The sequence below is a fragment of the Strongylocentrotus purpuratus genome, unplaced genomic scaffold, assembly GCF_000002235.5.
Source record: "Strongylocentrotus purpuratus isolate Spur 01 unplaced genomic scaffold, Spur_5.0 spur5_contig_825, whole genome shotgun sequence".
Classification (NCBI taxonomy): Eukaryota; Metazoa; Echinodermata; class Echinoidea; order Camarodonta; family Strongylocentrotidae; genus Strongylocentrotus; species Strongylocentrotus purpuratus.
In genome coordinates, this window is record NW_022145530.1 from 540297 (window position 1) to 558723 (window position 18427).

General features: G+C 38.2%; 1 protein-coding gene across 1 annotated transcript; it reads left to right on the plus strand.

Moving 5' to 3' along the window:
* Window positions 1-6632: 6632 nt before the first annotated feature.
* On the plus strand, window positions 6633-15700 carry LOC105439961. Its single transcript, XM_011669533.2, has 6 exons — window positions 6633-7235; window positions 10319-10561; window positions 12197-12292; window positions 12824-13054; window positions 13523-13610; window positions 14141-15700. The coding sequence occupies exons 1-6, from the start codon at window positions 7139-7141 to the stop codon at window positions 15492-15494; spliced, it is 2109 nt and encodes a 702-aa protein (XP_011667835.1). The 5' UTR covers window positions 6633-7138; the 3' UTR covers window positions 15495-15700.
* Window positions 15701-18427: the final 2727 nt, after the last annotated feature.

The window sequence follows — 18427 nt, forward strand, 5'->3', positions numbered from 1 at the left end:
AAATGCGAGTGAGTGTAGCGAGCGAGCTTCGGGGGAATTTGCTCCTAGTCGCTTTAAATAAAGGGCACGTTTAATGATATTAGACGAAAAGGGGAAACTTATCGAAAGGGATAACAGGGGGATAACACACCTATTAGAAGAGAAAAGGAGCACGTGTCAAGGTACAAACATAAATTATCAGAGGTGAAAATGGGGCACTTCTAATATCTGAACAGAGGCACCCACAGGGGATGAAAAAAGGCACTAATGAGATTGTAAATTGGCATTTGTCGACGGAAATGGGGCACCCATCATATTTCGATAGGGACATTTATGAAAAGCGGATAGGTCCCTTACTAAAAAGGAAAAGGGGTACGTAGCATTGTTAAAAAGGAAATTATCAGAGGTGAAAAGGGTCACTTATTGCACCTGAAAATGGGCACTGACCAGATATGAAAAGGGGTACTCATGAGAATGAAAAGGGACACTTTTCATAGGTGAAAATGAGCATTTATGAGAAGGGGAAGGAGCTCTTTATTTTAATGGGGGTATTTATCATCAGGAAGAGGGGCACTTAATAGAAAGGAAAATGGGCCCATGTGAAAATAAAAGGTGCGCTTTTCGGAGTAAAAAGGGAAAATTATTAAAAGGGGAAGGGCACTTCTTACAAAGGAACAGGGGCACCTCTCAAATTTGAATAGGGTAATTATCAGAGGTGAAGCGGGCACTCATCAAAATTGAAAAGGGCACTTCTCGTACATGAAAAGAAGCACTTAATAGAGATTAAAATGGACACTTATTGCAAAGAAAAGTGGGAAGTTGTCGAAGGAAAAGGGGCACAAGTCAAAATAAAAGGGGCACTTTTCAAAGAAAAATGGGCCCTTTCCTATATAAAACGGGCACTTTCGTGGTACACGAAAAATAAGGGGGCACTGTGCCCCCTGCACCCTCTGGAGCGCCGCCTCTTATATGTTCACTAAATATTTCAATTACAATGATTTTAAAGATTTATTAAAAGATTCTCACGTTCAAAACATCGTTGGATGTGAGTATAAACATTTAGTCAAAAGTACAATTATTTCTTATTTTAATGTCACCGTTTCCACCTACTTGTTAGCTGACTGTGTTGGAAAGAATAGTTAGCAACATTTGCAAGCGATTTCATTTTCTTTATTAAAAAAAAATCTATTAAGGGCCTATATTAGTCTCCGAATAATAAACCTTATAATAATAAACAAAAATATTGAAACCTTTAACGGCTTTACCGGAATAATGAAGAATGGAAGAATAAATTTAAAAAAAAAAAAAAACCCCGAGTTGCACCCCCTCCATCCCTTAAAGTAATACACAGTACTCGATTTTAGGTATCGTGAGAGTAAGTGGCCGGACTTTTACAAGAACTTCCAACCATGATTCCAGCTTGGTTCGCTTGGGACATAGCGATCAAAAACTAGTTCAGGAACTTCCGTCTTTTAATACAAAATAGTTACGAAGTCAACAATTCCGTGCCAAAGAAAAGTAGAGATATCCGTGTTTTCGTTTATTAATAAGTGATTTGCCTGCAATATCGTGACAACAAAATGTGTAGGCATGTAAAGGGAAACATTTGTGGGTCACATTGTGAGTTGTAAACAAAAAATAATAATGACGAAAGTAGACTTCCCGTTACCATTAAACGTTTAGACTGCGCACTTTTTTAAAACAAAGTTCATTCGAGTAAAATCAGAATAATAAAGTAAACTTAAACTGAACTATCATGATTGGATTAAGATTAGTCATTCAGATGATTAAGCTTTCTCACCGGACATTGTACAGACAAAGGGATCACCGTAAATAGATCGTTGGTATAAAACTACCAGCAGGGGTGCCACCGGACCATTTTGAGGAAGTTGGGAGCGTGGGGGGGGGGGGGGGGGGGACGTCAGACCTAATCTGCCCACATGTTATACAGGAACTAATAAAACAATGATAATACTAACTGGTTTGTAAGAATTTCAAATTGCCGACAAGGCTAAGAATAGATATACAAATGTGCTATCAGAACTGTTTAAGGGGATGGGAGATACACCTCATACCAGTGACGCTCATGTAAACGTCGTTGTGGTGTATCAACGGATGTCGAGAAACTTGGAGTATACTAGTAGCCCAGTAAGTGCATTAGGCCTATATATTGTCATTTAAAAAAAGTAAATGTAGAAAATGAATACATTTTTCAGTTCCAAGCTCATTGACCTAAGATATATGACAAAAACTAAATCAGAAATTTACAAAACCGGTATACATTATAATTATGAGACATCTATTCTTTTATAATCACTTTTTTGTTGTAAACTATTTGTTGGGGGTGATGATTCATATTTGTTGCCATATGTACTATCGGGAGAAAATGAAACTAAAGATGGACCGTGTGAAAATAGGTAACCTTGTGCATTGAGAAGCGATTTCCGGTGTACATGTCGGGGGAATTTCTCTGTGATTAAAAGTATACTACATCATGTATATGCATGGTGAACGGTTCAAAAGTACAAGATCAATTATGAATGTGCTGATTGACATAACATGGGTCTAGTCGTTGAGGGGACACAATCAACAAGGGGGTGGGGTGGGGGTACTAATTACACGATGCGGATGAAGTGCTTTTTCCTTTATATGTTTACGTTCCCTTTCTCCTCTTTTTTCGTTCTTTCACCCATTTCTCCTTTTATGATTGCTGTTTTATTTGGAGAACGCCCCCCCCTACGGTGTAGCTACATCACTGCATTTGTATATTCCCAAGTATACACATTGGAATTGTTAATTATGTTAATGACGTTGTATAGCACGAGGAGTTCAATAGTGGAGTACAGGTGCGATAATTTTTGTCATCATGACAAACTGTGACAAACTGTGAGTCTATACGCCTACTCCCCCCCCCCCCTCCATTACGGAATCAATTACAGCGGCGACTGTGCTATAACATTGAATACCATGTATAGTATCGAGACTTCGCCTTCATATTTCAGACAACGAATAGGCATTTTTTGTTAACACATGAGGGAGGGGGGTGGACGCCCAAAACACTTTCCGCGGGCTGTATACCACCTTCCCCCATATAGACCTACACACAAACATACCAAACGCAAATTGACCGCTGACCCCTGCATGTCTATAGTAAAGAATGAAAATGAATTTCGATTGCTATATTGATCAAGAATATCACCTATTATGACTCACCATGAAGATTGGCAAAAGTTTTATCATACAAAAATGTAAAATGTTTATACAATGTGTAATTACATGTTCGAGCAGTGACATACCATGACATAATTAAACTTCCGCTCCATACCGATTGCAACTTCTCTGTTATTTTTTTTTATTTGTGATTAAAAGTGTCAGATTTATTGTTTGTTGCTTGCTTGTTTATGTGTGATATAGCCTATCACCAGTATACTATTGTTGATATTATGATGGCACATTAAATATCACGCGAATGAAGAGGCATAAATACATCCGGCAACAGGGGCGGATCTAGCTTTTTGCTGAGGGGGGGGTTGACCAATAATGACGATGCGGAGCATCGTCCACGAGCCGCGAAGCGGCGAGCCGATTTTTGGGGGTGTTTATTTGAACCCCGTAAGTGATGTTTTCCTGGCATCTATTAACACAATGGAGACCATAAAAAGCAGTGCATGATAACGTCTTTTTAAATCAAGTAACAGTTTAATACATAGTTATATCCAGAGTTATCATGTGTTTGGTTAAGTTACCAGATGAGTTGAATATCTTCTCACAATATTTGCACTTGAAAGGGTTTCTCTCCAGCGTGCGTTCTTTTTTCTTTCTTTTTTTCTTTCTTTTTTTCTTTTTTTCCCTTTTTTTTTTTTCTTTTTTTTTGGGGGGGCCACCCAAGGGGGGGGTTGCAACCCCCCCAACCCCCCCCCTGGATCCGCCACTGGGCAAGCATTCGGATATTCACCACACTTGGATGTGGTGAAATAATGCATGATCAACACCGTTTATCAGCGATTATACGTATGGGTCGACTATTTAAAAACTATTGATATCGTTATCTTCTTAATTGTGGAGTGATTTAGCCTTTTAATGTACAGGATATTGCTTTTAAATTTATATGAGGTGGACAATTGTACAAAGGATGGAAAACAAATTCTCGGCTTTGATGAATTTTGGATTGGGGGACAAGATACATTTTAACTTCTTACATGCCTAAAACAAAAAGGGTGAAATAACGACCAAAAAAAATCCACGTACGCCACGTCACTCCGCTTTTGGTTGAAAGTTGGGTGACTAAATTATTTACTTTTTTATACTATATTGATTGCTCATTAAACGTGGGAAAGCATCTTTATTATAAGTATTGTAACTTTGTTAACAACATGCAAGGGGAAAATGACAAAACAAAATTAGAAATGTTATTGTTATCGAACCCTGTAAAAGAATGACATTTAAAATGATAATCACGTAAACACTACACTGAAATATTTTGACAATACATAAACATTGATATTGTATTTAAGGAGACCAATTTAACTAAAAATAACTAAAACGTAAAGAAAAAAAATGAGGGAAGGATTAGATCATTAGAGTCAGTGGCGTAATGAGCTAAACAAAACTTGGGGTCAGAACAAAAATTCTTATCACTACCTAGTAGCATAATGCAGGGGCGGCGGAGCGTCTTCCAAAATAGGGAGGGGGCACCAGCAAAAAGGGCACTTTCTGGAAAAAAGGGACACTTACAAAAGGAAACATCAACAAATCTTACACCATTTTGTAAACATTGGTACATCCCTACATCGTCATGATTGTGATTACACTCTACCAGGGATGATATAAATGTTTGTTTCTTTCTTTACGTGGTACATGATACTGCTTAATTAAGCAACATACTTTGCAGTTAGGTGAGATGGCCTGAATATTAACGGGCGAAAATTACATCCGATAAAGAAGACATTGAACAAACCCTGTTTAGTTTTACGCACAATCTAAATTAAATGAAGAAAGTCTGACAAGTTCTTTTATAAGTAACATGATTATAACAACTATAAATTAGGGGTGCATGTAATGGAGAAATGAAAAGTAGGCACTTATCAGAAAGGAAAAGGACATTATTAGAAAAGAAAAGGTGCAAGTGCCAATGTAAACAGGGCAATTATCAGAGGTGAAAGTAAAGCACTTCTTACAGTGCACCTGAAAAGAATCACTCGACAGAGATGAAAGAAGGCGCTTGTGAGAATGGAAATGGGGGCATCTGTTGAAGGAAAAGGGTGCCTATCATATTTTAATAGGGGCATCTATCAGATGTGAAAAGGGGCATTTTGAAAAGAGGAGGGTTTCATATAGAAAAGGAAAATGGTTACTTATCCGAAGCAAATATGGTACTTATTAGAAAGGAAAAGGGGCACGTGTCAAAGTATAAATGGGCAAATTATATAAGAGGTGAAAGGGAAATTTCTCGCACCTGAAAAGAGGCACTCGTCGGGGATAAAAAAAAGGGGCATTTATAAGAATGGAGAAGGCGCACTCATCAAAGAAGAAAAGGAGCATTTATAACGAGGGGAAGGGAGCAATTATTACAAAGGAAAATTCAATTTATGGAATTACTAGCAATCAAATAAACCTCTTCAAATTGTACCTCTCAGATTTTAATAGAGGCAATCAGTAGATTGCTTAGAAATTCCAAGCTTAAGGGCTTTTAAAGTCGGAAGTTTGATGGTTTTTCAAAGCAAGCACGACATCACAGCACAGAGGTTAATAAATTGGTGGTAGACCAGTGCACAATATCCGGTCGAACATGACAAGGAACATGAGCGGTCTAGCGCCAGTCACATCGACAACAGACCAAAACCCCATTAAAGGAAAAACCAACACCATAACAACAAACTACTCTAGACTCATAGATAGCAGAAGAATCAGAGAAGCAGACTGGTGAAAGTTTTAGCGAAATTGGACAATAATAAGAAAACTATGATTTCTTTGAAAGTCGTAAATACTACACACATGATAACTTAATTGGCTAACTAGTAGGTAATATCATTGTAGTGCCGGACTACTTTCCCATTTGTTGCAAGACACAAAGTAACTAAAATATCAATGTTATATCAATGTTTTACTCAAGAGGGTCTTTTTTCTCTTTAAAGGACATATTATAATTATGCTCTTAGGGAATTAGGCCCTGCCTGAGACAGTGCCGCAAGGGAGGAGGCACTTACGAGAAAAAAAAACATAAATTAATGATACTTTTGTACACGACAAACGGAAGAGTACGTAGTTCGTGCATGGTACGTCACATGTTACTGAACTGAAAATACGTTTATTCAGTTCAGCTCAGTGGTCACAGTGCACCTACCGAATTGCCAATTTGAGATTCGAATACACTCAGCGATCTCATATTTCAAACATTCATAACTCTCTTATCATTGGTCTGATTTATTTCAAACTTTCATTCAGTTTATCTTATTTTTTGCGTTACGAATGATTTTTTTTAAAACAAGGGTTGGATTAGCCTTTAACCTGAATGCCTAATAGTTATCGGTTTGGAGTCGTTTGGTGTGACTGAGATATTACAAGCAACCCACAACCAGGAATCATAAGTGCATTTGGATTGTTATTTTCTATACAAGCGGTTGCAGCATTCCTTGCCATAGTCGTCATCACATCCTCACCTTATCTATAAAAAAAACGTGGTGAAAAGCTCTACATTTTATGACTTATTGCTGGAGTGATTAAAGCTCTTATATAACTTCTCGGGAATTAAAACATTACCACTTAGCTATCAATTTTGCAGTCGGTCTCTCTTTTTCACAGACAAAGTATTTCTATCGGCCTACTCGTTCAACATCCGGGAAACTCTGTGTTTGAAAAGTTGTTTGTTTCACTCGACGTGTGCTCGCGAATATACCGGACACTCTCAGCATAATTATATAGTGTCACGTAATAATATTATTATTTCATAGTTTATACTCTTTGCTTTGGAGGAATTGTTGGACGGTTTTACAGTTTTAATTTGCTTGAAATTTGAACAAAGGACTTAATTACTAAAAAGGTGTAAAAGTCATTATTATTACCAAGGAAGAATACTACTATATTTTTACGATTTCTTGTAATTAACCCTCGACCTGATTGTGGACTTTACGGATAGCTTTGCTTTCAAACATTGATCAACATGAGAGTTGTCTCGGAATGTCTTTCGCCCTACTTTGCAGCAAGAATAATGTTTGTCCTCAGTTTGTTTGCCAGATCATTTTCTCAAAATATTGGAGGTGAGTATATTTCAATCGAATTTGATTTTATTCTGGTTATCGCATTCCAATCCAGATTAGCAGCGATAAATAATAGGCCTATAATAATGTAATTAATGGAATATAACACATACTCTGTTACGATGTAATATATCGTAGACCGCGTAGGTATAGCAAACACATAATACCCTGTAGATATATCTAAAACCCTTCTGATTTATACTGTTGGCCTACGCCCAAATATGTAATTCTTTAATATCTCTGCCAGTGGATCTTCATACCGAAATACAGTTTACCATAATAATGCCAAAACTAGATTGGTTTCTTTTTAGCTCGCTGTCTCACAGAATTTTTAAACAAGCAAGTTGGTATTCGGGCAAAATGCTTAACCCCCCCCCCCCCCCCCTTTCGCAAAAATGTGTCTGTACGCCTACTATGATCATCATCAAGTCATTGATTCGACTATCAATAATATTTAATCATTCATTCAATTCGGATTACTGATTCGGACATAGTTTTGAACTTGTATTCTTCCCGTATTTATTAGAAACAAAGTTACATAACATGTTAAGTAATCAATTTAGTGCCTTTGGAGAAAAAGAGCTAAATTAAAGTGTCACACAGTTAAGGCCAAAACTGTTTCATCAGCACAAATTCTTACAAAATGTTGTAAACAAATAAAAAGTAGTTTGAAAGTAATGCAATTTTCCCGCATATTTGTTAAGTATTGAAATGATAACGTTACATGTAAATATCAAGAAAACAATGTTACTATAGCTTCTAGTGTAACGACTCCAGATATAAAAGAAAATGTCATGAAAATATTGTTTCCTCCACTTTGTGTTTAAAATGAAACTAGACAGTTTTCATAATAAAACCTTCACCAGACGGGCTTCTTCATTATGATAATTTCGTAACTCAATTTGTGAAATAAATTTTTGAGTGAAAACTGTGCGACTTATAGACGCAAAACTTTTGAGCTTAAGATTGTTTGGTTGGATTTGAATGATATTTTATGCTCTCATGGGACTGGACTATTATCATAATATTATTGTCAAACCCAATTGCATGGTATTATGATGTAAAATTAGCTATAATTGATATACTCATACCCAAGTCAAACCGCTAAATCGACCGATTCTTTATTATTCAGGGTATGGTAATTTCATTTTTTGTTCGGTTTGTTTTCAGTCTGGTGTCGTCTGACTGGGGTAGGCCTATCTTATATATTTTTGGTCTCGAATTGTTCGGGGCAACCTTGCAATGTTTTCCTATGTGATATACTATAGTTTATAGGCCTATAGATCTCATATATCGTCACACTGCTTGACAAAAACGTAATCTGGTTTAACAGTCGGGTCATTTCTCGTTTTGGGTCATCACAAACATCCGGTATAGATCACACCGATCTGTATAACCATCGCCCTTCCATACAGAGACCTACGGGGCGGGGAGGGAGGGGGGTGCTATCGCAGTAGCTTCCCATAAATAAACAATATTCGGACAATCACCAACTCGAACTTGAGCAACAGTCAGTTGAAGATGTCATAAATGATCTTCTTCATGTGCTGTAAATCAGAAAAATGGTTACTCGAACCGTTCATGAGGTCATATCAAAACGGTCTTTTTAGTATTCTGTAATTTGATTTGGTATGATTTTCTTCTGCATTCAGATAAGTTTGCAGTTTTTCGATAACATTAATAAAAAATACAATAAACATTTTTCTGACAGTGAATCATAAATAAGTAAATATATATAACAATTGTTATTTTCAAAAACGAAAAGAAAAACTGTCATAAATACTAAATTTCATCAAACATTATACAATTATTTGCGGTAGAAGGACTGTCGTTGTAAGCAGATTGCATGCCCATAGATTCTTATTTACTTCCGTTTTAGCACTATACAGCGCCTCACTACCTTTGTATCGGAAACTGTGTTCACACGGTGGAATTTAGATGATCGCTGCCCACATTTATTTATATTTTGTAGAAGTTACAGCAAGAAAATATATGGTGGAAATAAAAGTAGCGATGAACAAAAAGGGAACTGTATAGGACACATGAAATTGTGGACACCCAAATATATAGCCAACAGGTCCACAAAATTGACCGTTAGGTGTATCAGAACAAAATAGTGGGGGGGGGGGGAGAGAAAAAGAAAACGAAATGCTCCTCAAACAATATTTGTGGGTGTGTTTGTGCGCGCGCTCGTGTTTGTGGGAGAGAGAGGGGCGTCGAACTCGGAACAATCGGATTTTGATTTGATGCTATCTTTCCTCTACTCAATTAAAATTAGGCCAAACAAACTGAATTCTCAGTTTGTTTTGTTCTAAACAGAAATAAATAAGAATCTGTGGACATTCAATAAGACAGTGTGGCAATACAACCTTTCATTATTGTGATGTAAAGTCACCTTGTTTTAATCCTCTAAACAGGAAGTCCAAATGAAATTAGACTTATTGGAATTGACCCAAGAGAATTTTTATGTACAGGGGTAACAGGGCTGAATATCAAATATCAACTAACATTGAACCTTGTCCTCATATTAAACGGAAATGAATTTTTTCGCAAGTTATGACATACACCATACGTGAAATCGACCCAGCTTAAAATGAACTGGGTCATGTTTCACATAAGACTTGTTATCAATAACTTCTGCCACAAATCAACAATAAAATCGTTAACAGTTAATCAAATACAGAGATTTAAGTATACTTATAACAATGAATGTAATTTCTATTATAAGTGACAGGTGTAGGGCACATTCAACGAAGATGGGTAGGGATTGGTGAGGGGGCTGACGCCTTTTGCTCGAATATCGACTCTTCAGTTTCTAAAATTGCCGCGGGTGAGTGAAACGCAAATTAAAAAATAGCACATTCGGGCATCTCATGCCCAGACAATGAGACGATTCGGGCACTTGCACAAAATAATATGAAGATATTTGGGCATCTCGCTGACGGAATTTGAGTTGCTGGTTGCCCAAACAGCGGAACTTTACGAAATCCCATGAGCTAAAGCCCTCCAACCCCTCGCATACGCCTATGTTTGTTACTTAAAACTAATAAGAAGGGCCTTCCTTGAACCACTTTCTTCTTTAGATGTGAGGTTAGTGGACAGGGGCGGTGCTGTGGGAGTCAGTGCAGGTCGCGTAGAGGTGTACAGCGACCTCGGACCCGGAAGTGCAACCTGGGCAAGACTTTGTGAGGCAGGGTGGAATTCAGATGTCGCCTCTGTTGTCTGTCGGCAACTTGGTTTCGACGGTGTGCAGAGATTCTATAGCAGCTTGGCACCAAGACGGCCAAAGTCGATCATACGGCTCAACAGGTGTAATTCGAATACTGGTAGGCTATTTGATATATATAGTGCATGACGTGGAAAAGCTTTTCAGAAATCATGTAAACCTTATGTAAAATTAGTTTGTCTATGTTTCCATGAAGGAACAAACAAATAAATGTAATTTTAAAAATCGAAGCAAAAAAAGGGGGAAAAGGAAGTTCCGAAACTTGTTGGACTTGGAAACATTTCCTCAGGAATTAATTTCGTCACTCCTCCCAGGATCTGAAAATTAAGGGGGTGTTTGTGGGACGTATACTAGCCTCTTAAAAGTTGATCTTGATGCTTTAACTCTTTTGATGCTTAACTCGGTTTGGGCGGGGTGATCCCGTTTAGCCCCCTGAATTATGAAGGCTTATATTATGTTTTCTTATTAGGTCCTACGTGTTCGCATCTATTTTTAATCTGTTATTCCCCGAATGCGGAAACATACGGAGATTATACCTGTGCCAAAGTCTTTTTTTTTTTTTTTACCTACAATTAAAAAGTTAAGACCAATTGCATTTACTTGATAGTTTGCGACGACTGCAGAATCGTTTATTGTAAAATGGCTGTGGGAGGACATTTCCAACAAAATAGATCGAAATCAATAATTTGGAAATAGACGAAACCTACAGTATAACATCCACATCTGTACCAAAACCTTGATTGTATATTATTGCTACTGAACCACTCCCATCAAGCATTCCAAAAACTCCTACCATCTTTTCTTTTTATTCTGTTCTTCACTCTCCTGATTTAAATGAAATCAGTAGGACCATGATGAAATCCACTACTCTCTTTCTTCCTCTCTTAAATATCCAATATCACCTTTTATTTGCTTACAGTACTTACCTTTCCAGAAACACACACTTTTATTTGCCTTGACCTTTATACTACCGTGCAATATTGTTTCAAAGGTGTAATTGTATGCAATGATAGTGCTTTGAACAACAGTCTTGTGCATGCTTTATGAATAATGCTATCAATGTTATCTTATTTATGTATCTCTTACATTCAGTTGTACGTGTTTTCATATTGTTTGAATTTGTATATAAATTGTATTTCACTTTCACTTTAAAAATGAACAATTCAGTCTGCCAGTCATGTTTTAATCAATCTTGATGGAAGTTAAAGGTAAAGACCAGTATTGGAAACGCCCCAATTTCAAAAAAATGAAATGGAAGCTCTCATTACCAATCATGTGAAAGAGTATGTTTTGACTTATACATGATGATAACAAATTTGCCGGGAAACCGCCTACTTATTGATATATTTGGTAAATTAGTTTATCTATTGGACTGTTAGAGATAAACACATGTGTCGCGCACGTGTGCGTAGTCCCATATACATCTTTATGTGTACAGTGCTTGTAACTTTACGAAGACTGGGCCAAATTTCTTATCATTTTGATGATTCCAGAACCTTGCAGTACACACCAATACTTATATGCTAGATGATCAACATTTTCTGATCGATTCCACAACGTTTCTTTCACAATGCAATCGCATGACCATAACTGGTCTTTATATTTAATTGAATCGGTAATCACACCTATGAGCTGTTAATCACGAATCGTCTTTTTCTGTGTGTGATAATGGTTTCTATATATGTTGTGAACATAATTTCAAAACGTATCTGAAATTAAATTCATTTCATGACAGATGCGACAAGTCTTAACGAAGCTGGTTGTCAACAGTCTCCGACTGCGTGTAAAGGTAGAAGACGCGATGCTAGTGTCGACTGTCTCGTGCGTCCAAGTAAGTTTGTTTGAAATCGAACCCTCGACCTTCGCATCTTTTAGTCGACTGCGACACCCCTTATAATATAGGATTCAATTATGCAATAAGATTATAATATGTTATTTATAACATATGTTTCTTCAATTATAAGGGAGCGAAATATCACAAGATCTATGACCCGGGAAGGGGGTGGGCTGGGCACAGTGCCCCAAGTTTTCAAGTGCCGCAAAGTGCTCCTTTTTACTTCAGATAAGTGCCCATTTTTTTCCTTTCTGAAAAGTGCCCTTCTCCTTATAAATGCTCAATTTATTCCTCATATAAATGCACCTTAAACATGTTCCCCTTGATACTTTTGATGTAAATTGCCTTTTGATAATTGCTTCACCTATGATTTCCACTGTCGCTTCCAAAATTGTGTCATTTTGTGGTCATAAAAAAGAGCCACATTTCCGAGGTCACCGCAAGAAGTTCATGCTAGAACGCCTTTTTATGATTAACACCAACAACAACAAAAAACCCACAAAATGTCCTCAATATTTTTTGGAGCAGGTACCCCAATGCAACCACAGGACAATAAAAACCCAACTCCGGTTATCGTAACAACATCTACTGTCCAAGTACAGACGACCCCAACGACAACCTTGTCAACGACTTCGGAGGCAACATCGACCGTATCGACGATTTTGACAATTACATCAACTACAGCAAGTGTCGACGTCGTGACGAGTGATTTAATGACAACAGATTCATACATTACTCTTGATCGACTACCACGGAAGGGTAAGTTTAGGAGAGAAATAAAACGATGGTGATAATAATGTTGTACATGTACATGCTATAAAACATCAATACAGTCTGCTGAAATAATTAGTGCCTTTTTGGATACATTCCTGATATTCGCCACTTTTTTGTATAATAATGGCGTTTTCTCGCTGTTCTTGGCTTTAGAAATGCACCAACCGTTCGGTCTAAGTTAAATCGGTCTTTGTGTTGTATACCAAGTCTCAAGTGGACAGACTAACTACCACAATCTTCCATAATAACACTAACTGCTAATTAGTTTCATTGGCAAAAATTAACAAACATTGAAAAACTTTCCTTCATGGGAATTCCGAAGCTTTCGACATTTTTTGACATGGCGAAAGCTGGAAAAGTGGCAAAATTATCGAGATGAAAATCACATTGCCATATATAACTTTCCCGTATTCTTTGCTAACAAGTATTTCAAACTTTTTTCTCCATCTGCAGATCTTAATGTTGCCGCGATATACATTGGAGTGACACTTTCCTGTTTTATCATCGCCATCATTCTTATCATTATATTTCTTTGTTATTGGTAAGTCACACTGATTTGTCGATGTATTTGTTCAATTATAAATACGTGGATTATTGATCAAGTCAGTGAGCAATATAAGATGTGTAAATCAGTACATATTACAAGGAAGAAGTGATGGGAGAATGTCAGGCTTCCTGGGAGCCTAACTCGTTTTTTTTTTAATTACAAGACTGAACTACAAGATCGAGCAAGCGATCTTCACTTACTGCATGGGTGCAAGCCAAAAAGTTCTTACAAAAATAATGGGAGATTAATCTTTACAATACCTTTTTTCTGTAAGCTATCCAAAAAGTGCCTCCAAACCAGAACAACTTGTCAAAATTTCAAATCGGCAATAAAATACTATGTTGTCTTCCTTGAATAATCAAACTGCTTCAATCTGTTTAATTATATTAATCAAAACCTTCTTTCATATTTCAATTCACATTTTGAAGAAAAATAATATATCGCTTTTCCAAAACATCCTCCATTGAGAAATGTCTTATTATAACACCATTTACTTTGATCTGCCCTCTCGATCATTATCTTAGGTGCAAAAGGAAGATCACGAATACCAAACAAACAGGCAGAACTGGAGGAGGCTCGGATGATAGAGAACACAACTTTCAAAACAATGAATACCAGTACAATGGAGTTAGAACTGTCGAAAATGGGCCGAGAATTTCATCGAATATTTCTGGTGAGGAATACCAGTACTCGCCCATTGGACCTCCCAATAATGGCACGGACGTCATACCAAGAGTTCCAAAACAAGATTCTGTCGATGAGTACCAGTACACCGCCGTTGGACCAATGCAAAATGGCACCGATGTCAACCCAAGGGTTCCAAAACAAGATTCCGTCGACGAATACCAGTACTCCGCCGTTGGGCCAATGCAAAATGGCACCGATGTCAACCCAAGGGTTCCAAAACAAGATTCCGTCGACGAATACCAGTACTCCGCCGTTGGGCCAATGCAAAATGGCACCGATGTCAACCCAAGGGTTCCAAAACAAGATTCCGTCGACGAATACCAGTACTCCGCCGTTGGGCCAATGCAAAATGGTACCGATGTCAACCCAAGGGTTCCTAAACAAGATTCCGTCGATGAGTACCAGTACTCCGCCGTTGGGCCAATGCAAAATGGCACCGATGTCAACCCAAGGGTTCCAAAACAAGATTCCGTCGACAAATACCAGTATTCGGCGGTAGGACCAATCCAAAATGGCGCCGATGTCAACCCAAGTGTTCCTACACAAGACTCGGGGGAAGATGAGTTCTACTCTCCAGTTGGTGCTATCTCCAGCGACACTCTTACTCCAAAAGCCACCGCATTCTCCAACGTTTGTACTGATGAGAGCTTCTATACCATTCCTGATAGATCCGAAGTAAATCCGTACCAAGAACTCGCTGTCAAAACGTCTGCATTTGCTGGCTTGCAGAAGCTAAGAAAGAAGCCAGCTCTGGAACAAAATACGCAACGGGCACCAGAAATTAAGGTGGCAAAGCAACCGCCTGTCAAGCCAAAGAAGTCACAGACACCGACTAACGATACTCCCGTGCAAATATCTGGAAAACCTCACCTACCTACAGAGGTGGATAATATCGTGTACGGGCTTGAAGTGCTCGGCGAACAGAACGCGTGTGCCGCGTCGTCACTTGCCGATGGACAAACCGACGACCAGTGTGAATCCATATACGCAGTTGACATCGAACTACGAGAGATATCCCCTTCCGGCACTTCAGTAGCTATCTATAGAGACTATTCCATCAATAGAGGTATTAAAATTACTGATGGAGAGAATCCATATGAAAATTCGATAATTGGCGATCAATCTTTTCTGCAAGACGATGACGAAAGTGATTATCACGCTTTAAGTAGAAAGGCAACCTTACCTGTGTGATTAGAAAGTTGTACGACACAATAATATTGTTCCTTTAACAGCTGTTGGCCTGATTGGCTCTATGATTATTATTTTTTTGATTTTTGTTGTTGATTTTTTTTTAATATATTTTTTTTCCTGACTGCTAATTGTTTAGGTGTATAGGCTATGTTCGAAAGTAATATTCTTGACTTTTCGGGTACAGCCAGTCGTCTGTATATGGTTTCGCTGATCTCTTATATTCGAGTGCAGCCGGCAAACTTCTTGTATATTGTGGCACGGGTTGTCAACTTCGAATTTTGCCAAACTTCCTGTACTTGACCTTGTTTAAATTGGCAAAGAGGAATGATGCTGGATATATAAACTTAAAGTTCCACACGCTCTAGTCTCGTCTAGTTTCTTCATCGACATCAATTTCAGTCTAGCATTGACTTACACTGCGCATCTCACGATGTCGACGTCCAAAAAGCACATCATTTATCAGTCCAAAATGTGCCTTACACGTATACTTTATTCGTCCCAATTATCACGATGATGTACAGTGGCTAATCATGAGAAGTATGTCTTAAAAGAGCAAAAGAATAGTGTTGTAGTAGACTAGTACAAGTAGGTTGAAAACTGTTATGCTTTCCATCTCCATGGCACATCTTCCCCTTCCATCTTGTTAACTTGCACAAATTTATATAACCTTCACCGTAGATAGCGTTAACCTATAGTTTGTATCAACACGGGTTCTAGGACACCTACCCCCTGGACATCCGCCCTTGGATAACCACCCCAGTCAACCACCCACTAGGACAACTACCCACTAGGGCAACCATCATCGAGGACAACTAACCCTGGGACAACTACCCCCCCCCCCCTTTCCGCAGTAAACTACACAGGACAACTACCCCCAGACAACTACCCCTAGGACAACTACTCCCCGGACAACTACCCCCAGACAACTACCCCCTACGACAATCATCCTCTAGGACAACTACCCCCGGTCAACTATCCTATAGGCGGTAGTTGTTTGGGGGGTAGTTGACCTAGGGGGTAGTTATCCGGGGGGGAGTTGTCCCGGGGGTAGTCGTCCTAGAGGGTGGTTGCCCTAGGGGGGGTAGTTGTCTATTGTATATTGTTCATGTGCGTTACGTAATTCCAACAACTGAATTCCCAAATGGACCAATAAAATTAATCTGAATCTGAATCTAATAGGGGGTAGTTGTCCTAGGGGTAGTTGAGTGACGGATCCAGGGGGGTGGGGCGGGGCCTTCAAAAAATGGCCAATCTGTTGCTGATTGTTTGCAATCGGTCTACATCAATATTTTACTGCAATTACAAGGTTTATTGAGGAGCCGCGAGTGAATTAATTTTTAGTTCTAGAAGGGGGCAAACTATTCTGTTCATATATTCATTAAATGGAGGTCCTGCATCATTCTATAAACTTAAGACCTAAAACGTGCGATCATCAAGGGTTTATAAATTGAATACCATAGTATCGAGACTTTGCATTCAGGAGACTGGATTTCCAACGACTGTGTAGATGTGGCTGTGTTCGGGAAGGGAGGTTGGTGGGGGAGGGGGGGGGGGGGGGGTCGGGGGATTTGTGGAGTTTGAGAAACTTTGGGTATGGAGGGGATAGGTAAGATTGTATGTGTGTCTGAGTATGTGAGCGTGTGTGTGTGCGTGTGTCTGTCTGTGCGTGAGACTCTTTTTTGGAAATATTTTTCATTCAGTGCATAACATAGTATATTGTTATAAATGAGTAATACTTATAACTGAATAATAATTTTGTTATGTTTCTGTGATAATTAGTAACTAAACGTATAACTAAACATATGGTTTGTTATGCATTTGTAATAGTTTGAGATGTAACAATTGAATATTTGTTAATATATATTTCATTTATGTTAAAATAGTGTGACTCCAATATCTTATAATATTATGACAAATTATGTATATATTACCATACTGTTATTATTCCTTGTGCATTGAATGAACAATAAAATAACGTTCAAAAAAAAAAATACAGTCAACGGATGGGTATTTTCTTTTACAGCTGAGGGGGAGGGGGGGGGGGCAGAACACTTTCCGCGGGCTGTATATAACCACCTACCCCGTTTAATTTTAAGTTTAATTTTGGCCATTACAAGAATTGGGTTTTTGATATAGACAACTGCTCATGTACCCTTTATAGCTCATTTTATGTATGTAATTACCAAAGAAGGAAAAAAAAAAGCCAGTCAGTCACTCAATAGTGTCTGACAGTGAAGTCTAGCAAGTAAATTGAATATTAGGACACTGCTTGCGTTTAAATTTCACACATGACATACATGACATATTCATAATTCCTGCAAAGTTCTACAGAATTTGATGTTGGCTGCAAAAGGGACATAGTATCTTTAAAAGAGACTATTTGAAATGAAGATCAAAAGGAAACGAATCAGCATTATAGTTAATTGAATCAATTTAGGACAACACGATAGACAACGTTTATTTATATCTTATAATTTATTATTTCCTTCTTAGGTCGAGTTCCTTTAAGTGGGTGTGGGCGTTACGTGTACACCCCCGTTCCAAGGCCCCCTTTAATTTTATTTTTCTTCTTAGAGCGTTCTTTGGTCAAGTTGGACCAGATACCAAATTGCCAATATATTTTCACCCCCTTGTAAGAAAGCAGGCAAAAAGAAATGGGGACTTGACCGGGAAGATCGAGAAGGCTTAAGTACGTTAGAACTAGAAGAGGAATACAAACAAAAAAGGTTAGCATTTTTAAAAAAAGTCTTTTTGAGGTGTCAGTTCCCCATACATTCCTCTATCAACACCCCTGGGCTAGGGAGACTCTCGAGCGACTTCCAAAGTGGGGGGGGGGGGGGCATCATCAAAAGGACACTTTTTGAGGAAAAGGGCGCCTACGATGGGAAATCTCAAAGCGAAAATATTTATTTTTTAGACATTGGTATTTACCC

What these genes read in the sequence shown, in the direction of transcription:
- LOC105439961 (XM_011669533.2), top strand. Translation starts at nt 7,139, where the DNA reads ATGAGAGTTGTCTCGGAATGTCTTTCGCCCTACTTTGCAGCAAGAATA. An exon ending in ATTTTCTCAAAATATTGGAG is followed by an intron (nt 7,236 to 10,318) that starts GTGAGTATATTT and finishes TTTCTTCTTTAG; the next exon opens with ATGTGAGGTTAGTGGACAGG. An exon ending in CAGGTGTAATTCGAATACTG is followed by an intron (nt 10,562 to 12,196) that starts GTAGGCTATTTG and finishes ATTTCATGACAG; the next exon opens with ATGCGACAAGTCTTAACGAA.